At 50.0% G+C, this 16,844-nt stretch overlaps 5 protein-coding genes across 7 annotated transcripts; 4 read left to right on the forward strand and 1 right to left on the reverse strand.

The window, feature by feature from the left end:
• Positions 1-1,248: 1,248 nt before the first annotated feature.
• Tsp42El (Tetraspanin 42El) lies at positions 1,249-3,551 on the forward strand. Its single transcript, XM_001360144.4, has 5 exons — positions 1,249-1,491; positions 2,571-2,729; positions 2,809-2,964; positions 3,023-3,229; positions 3,300-3,551. Exons 1-5 carry the CDS (start codon positions 1,432-1,434, stop codon positions 3,369-3,371), a joined length of 654 nt encoding a protein of 217 aa, XP_001360181.1. The 5' UTR covers positions 1,249-1,431; the 3' UTR covers positions 3,372-3,551.
• A 6,159-nt stretch (positions 3,552-9,710) lies between these two features.
• Positions 9,711-11,847, forward strand: lbm (late bloomer). 3 transcript variants are annotated; one of them, XM_015183608.2, is made up of 5 exons: positions 9,711-9,936; positions 9,993-10,062; positions 10,913-11,071; positions 11,140-11,475; positions 11,549-11,847. In XM_015183608.2, the coding sequence occupies exons 2-5, from the start codon at positions 10,003-10,005 to the stop codon at positions 11,618-11,620; spliced, it is 627 nt and encodes a 208-aa protein (XP_015039094.1). In that variant the 5' UTR covers positions 9,711-9,936; positions 9,993-10,002; the 3' UTR covers positions 11,621-11,847. The 3 variants fall into 3 exon arrangements, with proteins under 3 accessions (XP_015039094.1, XP_002138182.1, XP_015039095.1); XM_002138146.3 differs by having other exon boundaries at positions 9,711-10,062; XM_015183609.2 differs by lacking the exon at positions 9,993-10,062 and having other exon boundaries at positions 9,711-9,967.
• Positions 11,848-12,323: 476 nt separating this feature from the next.
• On the forward strand, positions 12,324-13,650 carry Tsp42En (Tetraspanin 42En). The gene is made up of 5 exons (XM_001360147.4): positions 12,324-12,595; positions 12,651-12,824; positions 12,884-13,039; positions 13,103-13,297; positions 13,424-13,650. Exons 1-5 carry the CDS (start codon positions 12,536-12,538, stop codon positions 13,493-13,495), a joined length of 657 nt encoding a protein of 218 aa, XP_001360184.2. The 5' UTR covers positions 12,324-12,535; the 3' UTR covers positions 13,496-13,650.
• A 112-nt stretch (positions 13,651-13,762) lies between these two features.
• Tsp42Eo (Tetraspanin 42Eo) lies at positions 13,763-15,771 on the forward strand. The gene is made up of 5 exons (XM_001360148.4): positions 13,763-14,248; positions 14,921-15,094; positions 15,157-15,312; positions 15,378-15,575; positions 15,641-15,771. The coding sequence occupies exons 1-5, from the start codon at positions 14,189-14,191 to the stop codon at positions 15,710-15,712; spliced, it is 660 nt and encodes a 219-aa protein (XP_001360185.1). The 5' UTR covers positions 13,763-14,188; the 3' UTR covers positions 15,713-15,771.
• On the reverse strand, positions 15,707-16,785 carry Tsp42Ep (Tetraspanin 42Ep). The gene is made up of 4 exons (XM_001360149.4): positions 16,681-16,785; positions 16,449-16,622; positions 16,028-16,393; positions 15,707-15,969 (listed from the first exon to the last, which is right to left on the reverse strand). Exons 1-4 carry the CDS (start codon positions 16,738-16,740, stop codon positions 15,805-15,807), a joined length of 765 nt encoding a protein of 254 aa, XP_001360186.2. The 5' UTR covers positions 16,741-16,785; the 3' UTR covers positions 15,707-15,804.
• Positions 16,786-16,844: the final 59 nt, after the last annotated feature.

Genomic DNA, 16,844 nt, shown 5'->3' on the forward strand with positions numbered 1-16,844 from the left:
CTGTCGTTTTTCTGCTGCTGGCGTCATTCATTCTCAATCTTCTGACGCAATCAAGCTCAATCAATCTCACTAGTTTTCGGGGAGCGATCGCGCGTAAATTGCTTTGGGGAGCCAGAGAGAGAGAGAGAGATGGAACTCTCTTTCCCCCTTTCGAACCCCACTCCATTCGAGCTAAACATCTGGCGAATGGCGCTTCTGAAAGCTTAGAGCTCTCCCTACTCTCCTCGCTCACATTGCTCTTCCGCCACAACACACCGCTCGCTTCAGTTCTGTCAGGCATAACCAGCTCTGGCTCCCCCTGCCGACCCACCAGACTGTTTGTTTGGCTTCCGAATGACAGCAGCAACAGCAACAACAAGAACCACAACAACAACATAAACAACAGCACTGCCTCAGTAATAGCAAAAATAAAGGAAAGCTCTCTTCGTCGCCGCGAAGCTTATATACCCTATCTGTTCGACAACTGGTCAAAGTGTAATACTCTTTTGTATTACAGATTACAGATGACAGATATCTGCCAGAGATGTCTTTAGATCAGAGGTTTAGTTATTGGGGGAAAATAGATATTCTAATAGAAGCTATGTCCTTTTCCAGGAATACATTTAATAATACGTGTATATGTATATAAATCGCCTACCCTAGATCGCCACCGCTGCTGATGATCAAAATATTTTAATTTAGTTAGTCGGAAACTCATTGTAACGAATGTTACAAACATCTACTCTTAACTTGAATACCCTAAAAGGGTGTAAAAACTACGAGGCATCAACAGAAACCACAACAACAGCAGAAACAACAAGAAACAAAAAAGTAATGCTAGATTTTGATACCCTAGCATATCGATTATTTCTCATCCGATATTGAGATAATGTGATTGTTAAGCGTATGTATGTGTATGTTTAGCTGTATGGTAGCTATATTGATCTGATATTGGTTGTTCCGGAATATAGGTACATACATATATATTTTCTGCATGTATCGACAAATAAGGGGTCAGCGCAATGTTTCATTAAGAGAGCTCAAATCTTAGGGACTCAAAAGCGTGCATATAACAAGATCTTTTCGAGCAACAAAAGCAATAGAAACAACAAAGTTTGGTCTTTGACTTTGGATTTGTTGTTGTTTTTGTTGCCTCTGCTCTTTGTGTTTGCCTACTGCCAGTGTGTGTGTGCGTTCGTGTGCTGACTTTGTTTGCTTTGGTCTGGCGCGGCGACCGGCGCGGCGGCAACCAACGGGGCAGCGTTTCCAGCTCTCTCAGTTTGCCGCGAACTTTTGTTGAAAGTAGTTGTCTACCCGATTCTGGCCGGCTGTTGAAAAACTCTTGCCCCCAAAAACACAACAAACTGTTGCACGTGTTGCACAGAGTCTCGATTGCATTCTCCGAAAAGCACTTGGCCATAGCGCAAAGAGGAAAATAGAAACACATTCAGAATGGGCTGCGCAACGGGCACCATCAAGTACTCTCTGTTCCTGTTCAATGCCTTATGGGCGGTAAGTAGAACACCAAAAATTGAATTCAAAGCATATGCTACATACTCGTATGTTCATATGATATGTACATACATACATACATATGTATAACGCATAAGTTAAATATTACAACAGTTTCAATTATTATGTATTAGAATATTTTTCCAAGTTTTTGTACAACATATTTTGAGCGGAATTTCGCTTAATATTGGAAATCGCTTTGGAGCTTTGGGGAGTACACCCATTAGACTTCCACCTGGCCCGCAGATGATATCATCTCGTATGCGTGCCTAGTTTATGACTACATTTTGCCGTCTCGTGTGTATCACTGGGTGTGTGTGTGTGTGTGTGTGTGTGTGTCTATTGTTAATGGCTTGTGCTTTGCTTTTGCATTCCTTGAGCCGTGAGGAAAGCTCTGGCCAAGTAGCCAAGTAGCGAGCAGCTCAAATGCGTCATGCTTTTCGATTTCGTTAAATTAAATGTGGTAATGCTCCTCCTCTGCTTCTTTTTAAAAAGCTAACACGAATATAATATGGGAATATGGAAACCGGATTAGTCAACAGCGTTGACAATAGAGACGAGATGAGCGCAGCGCTGACAAATTACTAAAGATATGCCGGGGCATTCGTGGCCTTGTCACGGTTGCAGACAACTGGGATACCGAAATGGAGGGACTTTCGATATTCTATAGATTTGGGAGTAGCACAGTAATTTCCTTAGATTTCTCAGCTTGCGAGCTAGACATCAGCATAGGTTTTTGAAAAAGCGAAACTTTTTGCAAGAAAGGAAATTCTAGAACAATTTAATTTCTTTGCAAGTAAAACTTAGAATGAGTAATAACATTATTATACGGTTGGATAAACCCCTGTGATTATGCTAGGTCTCATCATATTTGAGTTTAGCATAGAACCGATTGATCAGAATGGGATATTTAGATCATCTAAGCTTCGGCTTTGAAGCTTTCAATTTTGTTTCTTTTTTTTCGAATATCTAAAATTAAATTGGATACGCCTCCCATTTAAAAAGTAAGCTGATATTGCTCGATTATCTGGCTGGGAAGCTTCCCCTATTTATTGACTCATTTTGTTTGTATTTTTCAGATACTCGGCATTTTGGTGCTTATCTTTGGGGGCCTCGGGTGGGGGGCGATGCCTGACCAGTATGCCATTGGCATTCTTGTTCTGGGCGGCATTATCCTCCTGATATCCCTCTTTGGTTGCTGTGGCGCCGTTCGTGAATCGCCGCGCATGCTCTGGACGGTATGTGCTTTTTGACAGATACAGATATATCTGAAATTCTGAAAAGTCTGAAATTAAGTGAATTTCAATTGCATTTCAGTACGTATCGCTGCTGGTTGTGTTGCTGGTGCTGATAGCCGCCTTCATTGTTCTCAATCCGCGGGATGTGTTCAAGAAGTATGCCCTGCAGACGGTTGAGGATCATTGGCAGCTGGAGCAGACGCAGCCGGGCAGCATGGATCTCATCCAGAAGACAGTGAGTCGTGTAAACCCCCTTTTTTGTAGAAAAATGTCAAAGCTTTCCTCTATTTCAGTACTCCTGCTGTGGGCGAAATAGTGCCCAGGATTATCTGGAGATCAGCTACTGGAACGCAAGTGTTCCCAACAGTTGCTGCAAGGACAACAACTGTGTGAATCCCTTGAATCTCTATGCGGTCGGCTGCATCAGCAAGGTGGAGGAGGCCTTCTCTGACGAGGCCACCACATCGCGCTACCTGGAGTGGGGTCTCCTCGGTTTCGATGTGAGTCTGCCATGGAATTCAATCCACTTCCCACAGGAGAAACGCTCACAAATTGTCGTTATCTTTGCAGGTTGTTATTCTCTCACTGGCCATCATCTTGGCCATACACTACACGAATCGCCGACGACGCTATAACTATTAACACGTACACATATGTATATGTATTTAGCACCTAAGCAAGTCAATCTACTTAACATTTACCAGTCTCATTTGTAAGTCACACCGATGTACCTTGCTTAGAGCCACAGCACACAGCGCTGTGTATGTGTTCCACTTGCCAAGCAATTGAAGTTGCCTTAAATATACAATTCATACAAACAAATACCCATGTTTCGGAGAGCAGTGTAATTTGCTTAGCCTCTTCTTCATCTTCGACATCGTCATCCCATTGGGATTGGAAAGCAAAGACTCTGCGCTTCAAATCAATGACGCGTACTTAAGACGGACAAACAGCAGCGGTCAGCCAAATAGGAGTGCTAAAATGTTTCGAAAACTATGGAAAAGGTATAGGGAATAGTCCGGGAAGGCCCCAGGAGAACTAGCGATTGAATGTATTGAGCTCTATTTTTTGAAAATTTGTTGCTGCAACTAAAAATATTTGATTTTCCACAGAGGCTTATGATTTGACCAATCGTCCCAACAGTGATCTGCTCTTGACGGTTTGGCTTCATATAATGGATTGGATACTGTTCATGCATATTATTGTGACCCCAACTGTATGTGGACACAAAAAAGAGCTAAAAAATGAAACCAAAGTCAGACCCAAACATAATTAAGCTCGAAAAATTCTGTGTGTTCGTGTCTGTGCGTGTCTAGGGCACAGTGGAGTGAGGAGGGAGAAATGCGCAACTCCAGACATAACAACAGTAAACTCGCAGTAAACTCGAAAAAAAACTGTTAAACAAAACAGCGAGAGAAAACAAGAAAGAGAGCTTGTCACTGGCTTATTGACAAATTGATGTCGTTGAGGATTCAGACCAAAGAAGAGGTGGCTGTCAGGAGAAGGGAGGTAGAGGTAGAGGCAGAGACAGGGAATTCGGAGCAACAATAACAGTTTAATCAAATTTTGAGCAATCTGTTGATTAAATTTGCATTTTCTTTGTCCCCCAATCTGCCTGATCTTGAAGACCAAGTCACGAAAGCAAAGTCAAAGTCAAAGCACTCGCTAAGCGGGAGCATGTGACGTCATTGCTTGGAGCGGTGACCCAATGTATGTATGTATGTTCGGTTTGCTTGTCACTCTCTCTCTCTCTCTTGAATGCAACCGAGACACAGGCCGCTGTGTTGTCTGACTTACCTTCAACTTAATACACCATGCGCTGACCGAAGTGAGTGCAACGCGCTCTCTCAATCGTTCTCCCAGCTGGTGGGCGCCTGTGTTTTTTTTTTTTTTTTTTTTTTATATTCATATACTTATTTATTTGCTCTATAATATTTACAATTTATATTTGTCGGACAAGAGTGTGTTGGGACTAGGGGCCCCGCGGACTGCGGTACTGCCGCAAAGCATTGCTTCGCAGTGGCGTGGACTCCTACTCCGTCTGCTCCTTCCGCCTTCTCTCCAAGGACCTAAGCGTGCGCATCACACTAGAGGCGAACTCCGCGGCCGCATCCCACACCTTCGGGTCTGCCAGCATCAGCGGCACCAGAGTCTCGGTGCTGACCCTAGACCCTGCTACTGTCTCCAATGTCTGACGCTCGAGGTCAAACCTGTGGCAGTCGAAGAGGACGTGGCGAGCGTCCTCCTCTATGCCTGTGCCACACTCGGGGCACCAGTCCTCTGTCTCGTGGCCGAAGCGCTTGAGGTAGCTGCGAAAGCAGCCATGTCCGCTCAGTGCCTGGGTAAGGTAGAAATCCACCTGGCCGTGCTTCCTTTCAACCCAGCATGCTATGCTTGGGATGAGGGTGTGGGTCCATCGGCCTTTGGGTGAGTGGTCCCATCGAGTCTGCCATCTGTCTATGCTGGTCCTTCTGGCGGCGTCCTTAATTTCTGCTTTGGAGCGTGCCTCGGCTGCACTGTCCGTCATGGCATCATGGATCTCCTTCCTCTCTCTTATCAGCTCCCTGAGCGGGACTTGCCCGGCGATGACTAACGCGGCTTCGTCTGAGATGGTGCGGAACGAGCACGCGATCCTAATGGCGCACAGTCTGTACGTTGCCTCTACTCCTCGCATGTAGCTCCTCACCTTCGCGGCTTCTGCCCACACCGGAGCGGCGTAGAGCATCTGCGACGTAACGACGCTCGTCAGCAGTTTTCTCGTTGCCTGCTTTGGCCCTCTGGTGTTTAGCAGCATCCTGGATAGCGCTCCCGCGGTCCCACCGGCCTTCGTGTGGACGTATTCCAGATGCTCTTTGAAGGAAAGGCGCGTGTCGATGAGGACTCCAAGGTACTTGATGGACCTCTGCGATTCGATCGCGGTCCCACCAACCTGTACTCTGGCGGTCTCGACCACTTTACGGCTGGATATCAGGACCGCCTCCGTTTTTTGGGCCGCCAGCTCCAGCCCCGCGGCGGATAGCCACGCCTCGACGGCTTGTATGGCGACGTTGGCAAGCTCCTCCACTGCGGCAAGTTCCTTCGCTACCGCCACTATTGCGACGTCGTCAGCGAAGCCCACCAGGTTAGTGTTGGCTGGCATCGGGAGCCGTAGGACCCCGTCGTACATAGCGTTCCAGAGCAGAGGTCCCAAAACGGAGCCCTGCGGGACTCCGGCTGAGACTTCGTATGCCCTAGAGCCCTGACATGTGTCCATTGTCAGCACCCTATTGCTGAAATAGCTGCGCGCTATATTCAGTAGGTAGCCCGGGATGTTGAAGGACCTCAGTGCCTCCAGCGTACGGGTCCAGTCGGCCGAGTTGAAGGCGTTCCTTATGTCCAGTGTCACCACCAGACAATAGGACTTGGTTCCGCCTCTCCACCTGGTCCCAGCAATGGCTGCCTCCGCCGTTTGTACGACCCTCAAGATGGCGTCCAGCGTCGACCTCCCTTTCCTGAATCCGTATTGGTTCTGGGAGAGACCGCCTGCTGCTTCGATGGCTGCGCTCAGCCTCGCACCGATCACCCTTTCGAAGACTTTTCCCATGGAGTCCAGAAGGCAGATGGGCCTGTAGGAAGAGGCCACCCCTGGCGGCTTGCCCGGCTTGGTTAGTAGTAGGAGCCGTTGCCTTTTCCACCTCTCGGGGAACGTCCCCTCCTGAAGGCATTTGTTGAAAAGGCCCGCAACTTCCCTCGGGAGTAGAAGAAGTGCCAGCTTCAACGCGCTGTTGGGGATCGCATCCGGACCCGGAGCCTTCCTAGGTATCAGGTTTCTGCCTGCCTGCAACACCTCGGCTTCCGTAACCTCGCAGATGTCGCTTGGGCTATGCTCGGACTGCAGGGAGCTAGGGATCTGCCGTCCTCGAGGAAACAGTACCCTGACTATACACTTCAGTGCCTCTGGATCCGTTGGAGCTTTGCTGCCTGCGTTCAGCCTCTTCACCACCATCCTGTACGCGCCTCCCCAGGGGTCCTCTTCGGCGGCATCACACAGCTTAAGGAAGCATTCCCTCTTGCTGTTCCTTATGGCGGTCTTCAGCTCCTTCCTCGCCGCTTTGTAGGACTCGCTGCATCGCGCCAAGCGCGGTGTGCCTCTGGCTCGCTGGAGCAGCCTTCTGGCCCGGTGGCAGGTTCTACGGAGAGCCGCGATCGCTTCGCTCCACCAGAAAACTGGATCCTTGTGCTTCCGGAACGTCCCTCTCGGTAGCATGCTCTGGTCGCAGGCGCCTTCAAGTGCGTCCGCAAATTTGGTCGCCATGTCGTTGGCTCCGTCTGCATCGTTTGCAGAGTAGCCCTCAAGGGCGCTTGCGAAGACTTGGGCCCTCAGCGTGTCCTGGCGGTACGCCTTCCCATGCCGGAACGGGGTGCCTCTCGATCGGGCAAGGGTGCCCAGGGTGCATAGTATGGCCTCGTGGTCGCTGGCAGTGTATGCGTCGCTGATCCTCCATCGGGCGTGCCGGGCCAGCGTGCTGCTGGCGTAGGTGAGATCGATGACCGACCCTGCACCTGCCCTGCTGAAAGTTTGTTGGGACCCTTCGTTCAGAAGGACGACGTCCAGAGAGGCAAAAGCCTCCAGCACCGTGCGGCCTCTGGCGTTAGTACGGGAGGACCCCCATTCCAGGGCCCAGGCGTTGAAGTCGCCTCCGACTACGACGTTGTTCCGTCCTCGCAGATCGCAGCTCAGCTCGTCCATAATGCGGCTGAAAGTCTCCAGTGAGAGGCTGGGTGCCAGGTAGCAGCTGTAGAACCATATGCCGCCTACATACCCTCGGACGAATCCGTCAGCCGACCTGGTGTCGCTCAATTGCGGCGCGTCGACGCCACAGAGCCACAGGGCCGCTTTGCCAGTAAGGTCCGTGGCCCAGTCGCTGCTGCTGCCCACCTTATGTGGTTCGCTGAGGAGTGCCACATCAGAGCCAAGCTCGCGCACCGTCTGTGTCAGGAGATCCTGTGCGGCCCTGCAGTGATTCAGGTTGAGTTGAATCAACTGCATGTCGTCCTGGTTTTGCCGACCCCGCTTCGCGTAGCTGGGCAGTTTTTAGTGCCTGCCTGGTGCGTGACCTCCTTCTTTCCGGCTGCTGAGCAGATAAAGCACGCAGGCTCTTTTTTGCATTCTGCAACTTTGTGCCCTTTTTCCCCGCATTTGATGCAGCAGCCACTCCTGTCCACTAAACTCTTGCAGTTCCGTGCGATATGCCCGGGTTCCAGGCATCGGTAGCACCTTGGGAGTCCATCTCTTTCCCGGATCCTACATATGGTCCAGCCGATCCTCACCTTGCCGCCTTTCAGGACCGCTTGGCCCAGGGAGAAGGGCAAGCTGACCACCGCCAGCTGGGACTCCGCGTATCCGCGGCGCAGACTGCGGACTCTTACTCGACCCTCGTCAATGTTGAATTGGCGAGTTAGAGCGGCACAGATCTCCTGCTCCGTCGCGAGGGAGTCGATGTCCCGTATCTCCAGTATGACCACCTTCGAGTCTTCCGTCAATGCTCGCACAGACGCTCCATCGCCGAGGACACGTGCGATGCTGGCCTTCATGCCCTCCGCACTCTCCACGCTGTCTTTTGCAACCTCCAGCAGCAGGTTGCCGTTTGTGGTACGGCGTACCTTGGAGACGCAGCTTCCCAGGTCAGAAAGCTGGTTGTCGTGCCGTCTGGTGACCATTGCCAGAACCTCGCTGTACGACTTCCCGGGGGCCTGAACTATGACCGCGTCTGGGCGAGCGCGGCGCGCTGCTCTCGGCCTCTTGGCCACCACGCTCCATTCGCTGTCCGGGATTCCGGGGCTCTTGGGCTGCCTCGTGGCGCTGGTCGTCGCCACATCTCCGCGTGGCCGCAACGGGGCCTTTTTAAGGGTCCTCTTGGTTGCGATAGCTCCTTTTCGCTGCCTTGGGCGCGTAGGTGGGGTTCCCGGCTCCCCCAATGGACCTTCGGCCACGGATGGCTGGCTAAGTCTGCGCCACGGTTCGGTTTGCGCTGCGGCATCTTTCCTCCAGACGGTCGTTGTCTGCTGCTCCTTGTCTGCGCTCCGCGTGCTCTGCGAGCATTTCGGGCACAGGCCTTGGGCGTCGGAGCCTTCCTGCGGCGCGCACCTACCCGCTGCGGCCTCTTGGCTCGATTGGATGATGTTCGAGTGCAGCTCCTTCATGCGCACGAACAGTGCTCTGGTGGCCATGTTGATGTGACGCGTATTCTTGTCCATCATCCTGGTCTGAACCTCATCAAGGATTTTTCCCAGCTCCGAGAGGTTCTCAAGGCAGGTGGCCTCCTGGTGGGCCTTGCTCTTCTTGGGCGGCGTTTGCCTCTGGGAACTTCCCGGGCTGGCTGGGTCCCGAACCCTCTTGGGGGTCTCCCTAGAGACAAGGTCCCGACTCTGCGCCGCTGCTGCTGGAGATGGAGATGGCTCGGGTGCCGGCGATCGGGCGAGCATGCTGCCCTTCCTGAAGGCGAGCTTTTCCTCCTCCTCCATTCCGTTGATTACTTTAGTATTTGAATTTCGAACTTGAAATCTCCCTCCGTTGGCGCGCAAATCCAGCTCTTTCCAACACTCTGGCAACCCTGGGTAGATCGGGGCTGTCTGGCAACACCGTCCGTGTGGCAACACTACGCGATCACCTGTCTGGCGGCGCAGTCAGCTGCTGTGTGTGAAGCTCCGGACGAGAAGAAGAAGAAAGAAGAAAAGTTGAGTGAGAATTCCTTTTTTCCCCTCCACCAACAATGTGGAAAGTGGAAGTGGAAGGCGCCAAAACAAGGGTTCACCCCCCCCCTTCCCCTGCTGGATGGAGCGCACTGATTGTGCCCCTGCAACAGAACGGGATGCCGGTGGGGCCGGTTTTTATACGCAGTACGTACCGGTGGGCGCCTGTGTGTGGGAGTGTGTGCGCTTGCCTCGCTCTCCCGCACCACCCTCTCTTACGGTTTTATTTTGATTGCGATGGCGGAAGAAAAAGCAAAAGAGAACGACAAAAACTTTTCCCGCTTTCAGTTCAAAAACGAACGCAGAACGTGCCACAAGCAAGAGACGACTTTTTGGAGAGCGGAAATCCCGAAAGAACATTTAACGGAAATTTATTTCGCTGTAAATTCAATTCGGAAAAACAAGCCAAAAGAAAAACGTGAAAGTAAATAAACAAACAGCAAGAGAGGGGAGAGAAACAAACAACAACAGCAAGGTGAAGAGACCTTCTTGAGCGAATTTTGCAGGTAATTCCAGAAGTCGGTTTTCCAGATCTACAAACATGGGCTGTGCCACGACCAGCGTTAAGATCACCTCCATTATACTGAATGCCATTTTAGGGGTAAGTCATCATTTCCTATAAGGAATACCAATTAGCCATAACAGCAGCAACAGAATCATGTATAGTGCAAGTACATACGAGTATATATGATATATGTACATATATATGTATGTATGAGTATTACATTTGAGCAAGGAAATTAGCATGATGTCATGGGGGACAAGTGAACGCACTTCAAAAGTCCAACAAAAACAGCCTCAAAATGAATTATTTTCAAAAATTATTCCTATATGTACGGACTAGTGTTCGGCGGAGGAGAGCTTCAGAGCATATACTAGCTGAATGTTTTCATTCTACTTCGGGTGTATTTTTAACCGATTTCTGTCGTGTTTGTCAGTCGCGAGCACACCTGAATGATGGCCTCAAGGTGGCAGCCGCCTGACTACCCTGACCACCCTGCCTTCTTCGCTTCCCTCCCTGCGGTTGCCATGGAAAACTTGTTTACGGTTTAGGCCATTCCCAGACGGACCCAGCCAGAGCCTTCAATTGTTCCAATTCCGTTCCCGCAGGATGATGATGTCATGCCAATGTACATGTGTATGTGTGTACATACTCGGATAACCCCGCACTCTGGTTTATAGTTTGACCTATATAGCGAAATCGAATCATACGAAAAACAACAAGAACAAGGGTTGGCCACCCCGAAATGGCAACAGAGAAGGGAAACAGGGAAGCAGAGAAATCTGGAGCGCGGGGAAATCTTTATCACAGACCAGTCAGGCGAACTTCCCCAAGCGATAAATAATGGACGGGATGGCTGGATGCCCTTTGTTGCTGGTGTTAATTGTCATACAAATAGATTGCCACTGAAACTGCAATTGGAATTGCATCATCCCGTAATTTATTTCAGCTTCTGGCATTGGGCTCCATTGGATGGATCGCTTACAATGCGGACACCGAGAGCGAGGAGTTCGTCATCGCCGCCTATGTGGCCTGCTCGCTGATCCTCGTGTTCGCCATGCTGGGCATCGTGGCGGCCATCCGAGAGTCGGTGGCCCTGACTGCAACGGTAAGGGGCTCAGAGTAATCTCAACAGGAAGTCTCTGAATAAGAATTAATGTTCCTTTCAATCCCTAGAGTGCCGTGTTCCTGCTGGTACTGGCCATACCGCAGATCGTGAGCACCTGCATGCTGCTGCATCAGTACGAGGTGCAAAGCGGACAGGAGACGGTGGAGGTGGCTTGGCAGGCCAACAACATGGACGCACTGCAGCAGAAGCACGAGTGCTGTGGCAAGAGCAGCGCCCAGGACTATGTGCATCTTAACCAGCTTATCCCGCCCAGCTGCTACGCCGATCTTCAGCAGACCACCGACCACCTCTTTCTAGAGGGCTGCATCGAGAAGGTGCAGAGTTTCTATGAGAGCGACAAGCAGCGCTTCATCATTGTGTCCTGGGTTCTGGTTGCATTCGAGGTGGGCCTACATCCTCTCTTTTGCCTTCTAAAACTCATATCTAACCGGTTTCGTCTTTTAATTTCCTTTGCAGTTGCTCTGCTTCGTCCTGGCCGTCTTTCTAGCCATTAGCTTCCGCAACAAGCAGCGCCGCCTGCAGTTCTAGGATGGCCCAGAATCGACCTGATCCCACAGTACAAATGCTTCGGACTTTGGGTCTCTCAAGTAATTCCCGCCTAGGCATTTCATTACAAACATAACAACAACAAAAACCAAAGTCATTCATTATTTACTCGTACCTAAACCTTTCCTCTAATTAAGTACATCATATAGTCCAATTATCCATTATAATTATCGAAATAAATGTGTCTGTGTCTGTTTAAAAACGTTTCATCGCTTGGCGTTTGTTTGTTTTCGTAACTTGATGGAAACATTAAGCATACGACGTGAGGCCCCTGTGAGCTTTAAATGCCGAAATTTTTGGCCAGAGACAGACAACTTGTTGCTGGGAATGCCAAGGCCAGAGTTTGCATAATAATTAGGTAAATGGGTGTCGGGAAATGGCTATAAATCCTACAAAGATGTCCTGAAATCCGCTTCCGTATCCCCTCTCCGATATATATGAGAAAGCTTTTGCGCCTCAATACTCCTTAGGTGCGTTGCGGAAGAAAGCTTTCAAAGCACTGTGACATCATACCACCCAAAAATCTATGACAGAAGCACCGCAACCCCCACCCACACCCACACCACCACCACCGCGCATAAAGCACCCGACAATAACATTAATAGCAGCAACAAGAACAGCCATGGGATTCGTTGATTTTATACGAGCGGTGGAATCCACCAACTGGCCCTCGGGGGGCGCCATAATTTCGAATAGAATGCGTCCCATTCAGTCGAACGTCAACGTCTATAGGAAAAGGGCTTGCGTTCAGCTGAGCATTGCCTGGTCGTGTCCCCGCTGGTCACCGCTTCTAGTTAACTGCGCATCGGAAAAACGAAAAAGGACAGGAAGGACGGATAAAGCGATAAGTAATTGGTGCGTTTATTGATTGTTTATCCTTCTGGAGCGTCTTGCAACATGGCCTGTCGCGTGTCGTTTCTGAAAACACTTCTCATCATTCTCAATGTCCTGCTATCGGTGCGTATGCATAATATCTGAGAGGGCTCCTTCGAAACTGCGTTTCTTTCGACAGCTAATTGGCGTGACACTGATTGCGCTGTCTGTGTATGAGCTGAACAGCTCCACGCCAGGCACCTTCGAGCACATTGCCATCGTCATCCAGATCTTTGTGGGCTCCTTCGTCATACTGACCTCGTTCCTTGGCTGCTTTGCCACGGCCCGGGTCTCGCTGGGACTCGTTTGGACTGTAAATAAAGGCTCCTTAAGCAATGATCACATCTGACATTATCTTTCCCTTCCTCCCAGTATGTGATCTGCCTCTTGATCCTGCTCTGCCTGCAGATCTACATCATTGCTGCAGCCCACTCAACGAACTATGTGGAGAGGTCGCGGAGCGAGTTCCTGGCCCTCTGGTCAGATCCCAGAACTAATGTCGAGCGCCTCTCCCTCATCGAGCAGAAGGTGAGTGGGGAGAAGTGTCCCTAAACGAACTCACACATGAAATGGAATTGGATTCCCTTTCAGTACTCGTGCTGTGGTCAGGTCGGTGCCCATGATTACATACTGCTCGGCAGGGGAATACCCACGAACTGCTACAGGAACTTCGACAGGCAGCAGGACAACCTCTTCATCGAGGGCTGTCTGGCGGCTGTCCAGGCCCATGCCAACGACAACGTGGCCATCGGTCTCGTCATCAAGTGGCTGCTGTTGGTGGTAGAGGTGAGTCTCTTGTCAGCCTCGATTATAAATTACATGGGGCTTAGCAAGTCAAGGGCGGGCCGGAAATAGCTTCCAGGCCAGATATAGATGGGTTTTCTAATCAAATTTTCCAATACCATCACACAGTTCGCCGCCCTGGGAGCCGCTACACACTTGGGCATCACGGTGCGCAACAAATTGCGGCGCGAGAGATTCTAACAGGTTTCCCGAATGGCGATGCACCTGCCCCAGCCATGGCCTGGAACCGATGGGAGCAAACAAACCCATAACAAACACTTCTGTACGCCAGCCACCCCCCGTGGATCTGGAATAGGCAGCAAATACGTAGAATAAATAATAAGAACAACCAGAAATATTCGATTAATTTTATTTTTGCCAACTATATGCGGAATATCAGAGATGCGACTAAGTAGATAGATGTACGAGTACGAGTATATGTCTGCCTATAAAGACGCAAATAAAAATATAAATCTCGGCCACTCGTCGGGACGCGCGTGGGAAAGAAGATGAGCGCCGGACTCTACGAGTAACGACCGGCACACACAAAATACCGAGGCGGAGACCAAGACGGACCCCAACCCGGACGCGGACACGGCACGGACAGCTACTCAGCGGATTTGTAAACATTTCGCTGCTTCTTAGTGATCGTTTTTTGGGTTTTGGCTTTATTTTGCTTTGGGCTGAACGAGTTCTCTTCGCGGCAGCCGAAGGCATTAACAGTTTGGGTCACAAGCGGCGCGCGTCGGAAACAGTCGGACGCGAGTGGAAAACGAATTTCCCCCGAGAGAAAAGCGTGTGCAGCTGGAGTCGCAGTGTTGTGCCTTCACAGTGTTGAAAATATAATTATTATAGCTCGTACGAGGGTGATATATTGGTAATAGAGGTGTCAGAATGCCAACCATTCGCGTGTGCCTGCAATGGACTGCGGTGGTCTTCAATACAATTACTTTGGTAAGAGTTTCGTCGCTCCACACGGCGCATGAGTTATTTACGATCACAAATTTTCGTGTGCAAGCAATTGAAATACATAAATTAAGTGCTAAGCAGTGGCATGTAGTAAATCATTTCATTGAGAATAAATATGTACTATGTTCCGCTCATTGACTCACACGGCGAATGAGTAATGGATTGTATTGTATCCGAGTTCATCTCGGCCGTCGGCCGTCAAAGCGAAATCATTTAATTTCTTACATTTTGTGGCATTTTTCATTGTCGAATGTAATTTTTTTCGTTTTGGGCTGCCGCTGCCTGTGTAGATGGCCAATTTGGCAGCAAACAAATCCCACTCCATTCCGAATTTTCCATTTCTGCCAGACAACATGTCACTTGGCGTTCATTTTTCCTCATTTTGCGTTTGTGGTTCCTTTGGCACATTTGAAACGAAAGAAATCGGAGAGAGATCTGTGTATATGCCATTTAAAAATAAAGCCCAAAGTAATTCAATTTATTTTTATGCCAATATTTTCTTTTATTTTGTATTTTCGCTTCTCTCGCGCTCCGATGACGTCGCCTACATAGCGAACTTTTGTCTCTAAAGATTTTTTTTCTATTTTGTTTGGCCATTTCACGGCCCATTAACAAATAGTTAATGTGCATATATATTTATTTTTAATCATCATCTAGATCATCGGCATCCTGGCCGCCCTGGCCGGTGTCTACGAGCTGGATAGGTATGACGAGGGTTCCGCCGAGCATCTGCAAAAGTTCGTGCAGCTGGGCATGGCGGGGACTCTGATTTTGGCAGCCTTTATTGGATGCCTCGGCGCTTTCCTGGGCTCCATCAAGGTCCTGGTAGTGGTGAGTATCAGCTGTCCTAGGCTTCAATACAAAAAGTCAACTGCAAGCGGAACAAGTTTTAGCACCTGACTCTGTTGGGAATCCTGATTGTGTCGCACATCTGGAAGCTCTCCCACTACAACGAGAACAAGCAGCTGGACGCCACCGAGGTCTACGTCATGGCCCTGTGGATGGAGGAGCTAGTCCATCAGGGCGCCATTCAGCAGCTGCAGCGAGAGGTGAGTTGTTGATTGTATACCCATCTGGGAAAACTCTTCTGACGGTCTAATTTCCATGAATTTAGTTCGAATGCTGCGGCAACAAGGGGTTCGGGGACTACACGAGCCTGAACATCAAGGTGCCCTCCAGCTGTTTCCATACCAGGGACGGCCTTCACGCCCTGCATCCCTATGCGGAGGGCTGCATGGCGGCCGTGAAGCGAGCCTTCCTCCAGATCTACCGCTATGAGAAGTGGGCCCACTGTGGACTCATTGGCTACGAGGTATTCACTGCACGATACTCTCGGCCCCGATTATTAATTAATACTTCCCTTTCTGTCTCTTGCAGCTTGTGGGCATCATATTGGGCATCACGCTATGCTGTCAGCTGACCAACAAGACACGCCGATATGCCTACTGATCCACACACACTTATTCATACTCGCACAGAAGCATTTGCAACATAGTCACATAATAAAACATAATGAACGAAACATTTGATAAAATCTAACATCAGACATCGGCATCATTCAGCAGCTGTGCCCGTGAGCCGGTTACATGGTTGGAGCGCGGCTCTCGTCTAACACCAGGCGGCACTTGGCGATGGGCGAGACGCTGTCGCTGGCGCAGCTTGAAGAGCACGACACTCAGGGCGGTTGTCTGCAGCAGAATAAAGATCTATGGGAGGAGTACAGAGGCAGTGTTATTTGTCTGACAGCTGCAGTCAATTGCCCACCTCAAGGCCAACGATGGACCACATGAAGAGCTTATCGCGATGCTGTATATAGCGCTGGCTGTTGCTCAAAGTCTCCAGGCAGCCGCGCGGATAGACATGCTTCTGCTGGTAGGTGTCATTGGAAGTGGCCTGATAACAGCTCGCGGGTACCAGCAAATGCAACTGCCTGTAGTCGTCTGAATTGTTGTAGCCGCAGCAATGCTGTGTGGCCTCGTACTGATGCATTAGCTCCGGTCGACTGTCCAGGCCATGCCAGGCCAGCTCCAGCTGGTGCCAGGCACTGTCGGTAGCTATATGCGACGGATTGTTGTAGTGATGCAGCTGCAGGTACTCCGCACCCAGGCAAATCAGTATAAACAGTGTGAACTGCAGGCGAATAGTTATTTCAGTTGGGTTTCTGGCGGATCTTAAGGGTACTTACGATTAAATTGACACACAAGAGATTGCAGATCAGGCCGTAGCAGCCGAACATTACGATCATGCAGATTGTTCCCCCAAGAACCAAGCTTTTTACGAAGTACGTGTGCTCCGGCGTATTGGGCTCTGCTGCCTGGAGGCCCAGTCCTGCCCCGCACATAACACCAATGCCCAGCAGCTGGGGGAGAAGAGAATATCTTAGTCAGAAATAAATATGTGTAGATTCAGTAGCTTACCATATAGAGCAGATTTGCGAGCAGGCCCGAAAGCTTGATTGTGTTGTAGCAGCGGTTCATGGCGAGAATGCTGGAATCTCGAGCAGATGCGCCGAATTTAAGCAATTTGCAATCTATACAAGAGGCAAGCGATAAGCCAGAACAAAAACTCGTAAAGGAAAAAG

Source organism: Drosophila pseudoobscura, chromosome 3 (assembly GCF_009870125.1).
Source record: "Drosophila pseudoobscura strain MV-25-SWS-2005 chromosome 3, UCI_Dpse_MV25, whole genome shotgun sequence".
In the NCBI taxonomy this organism is placed as follows: Eukaryota; Metazoa; Arthropoda; class Insecta; order Diptera; family Drosophilidae; genus Drosophila; species Drosophila pseudoobscura.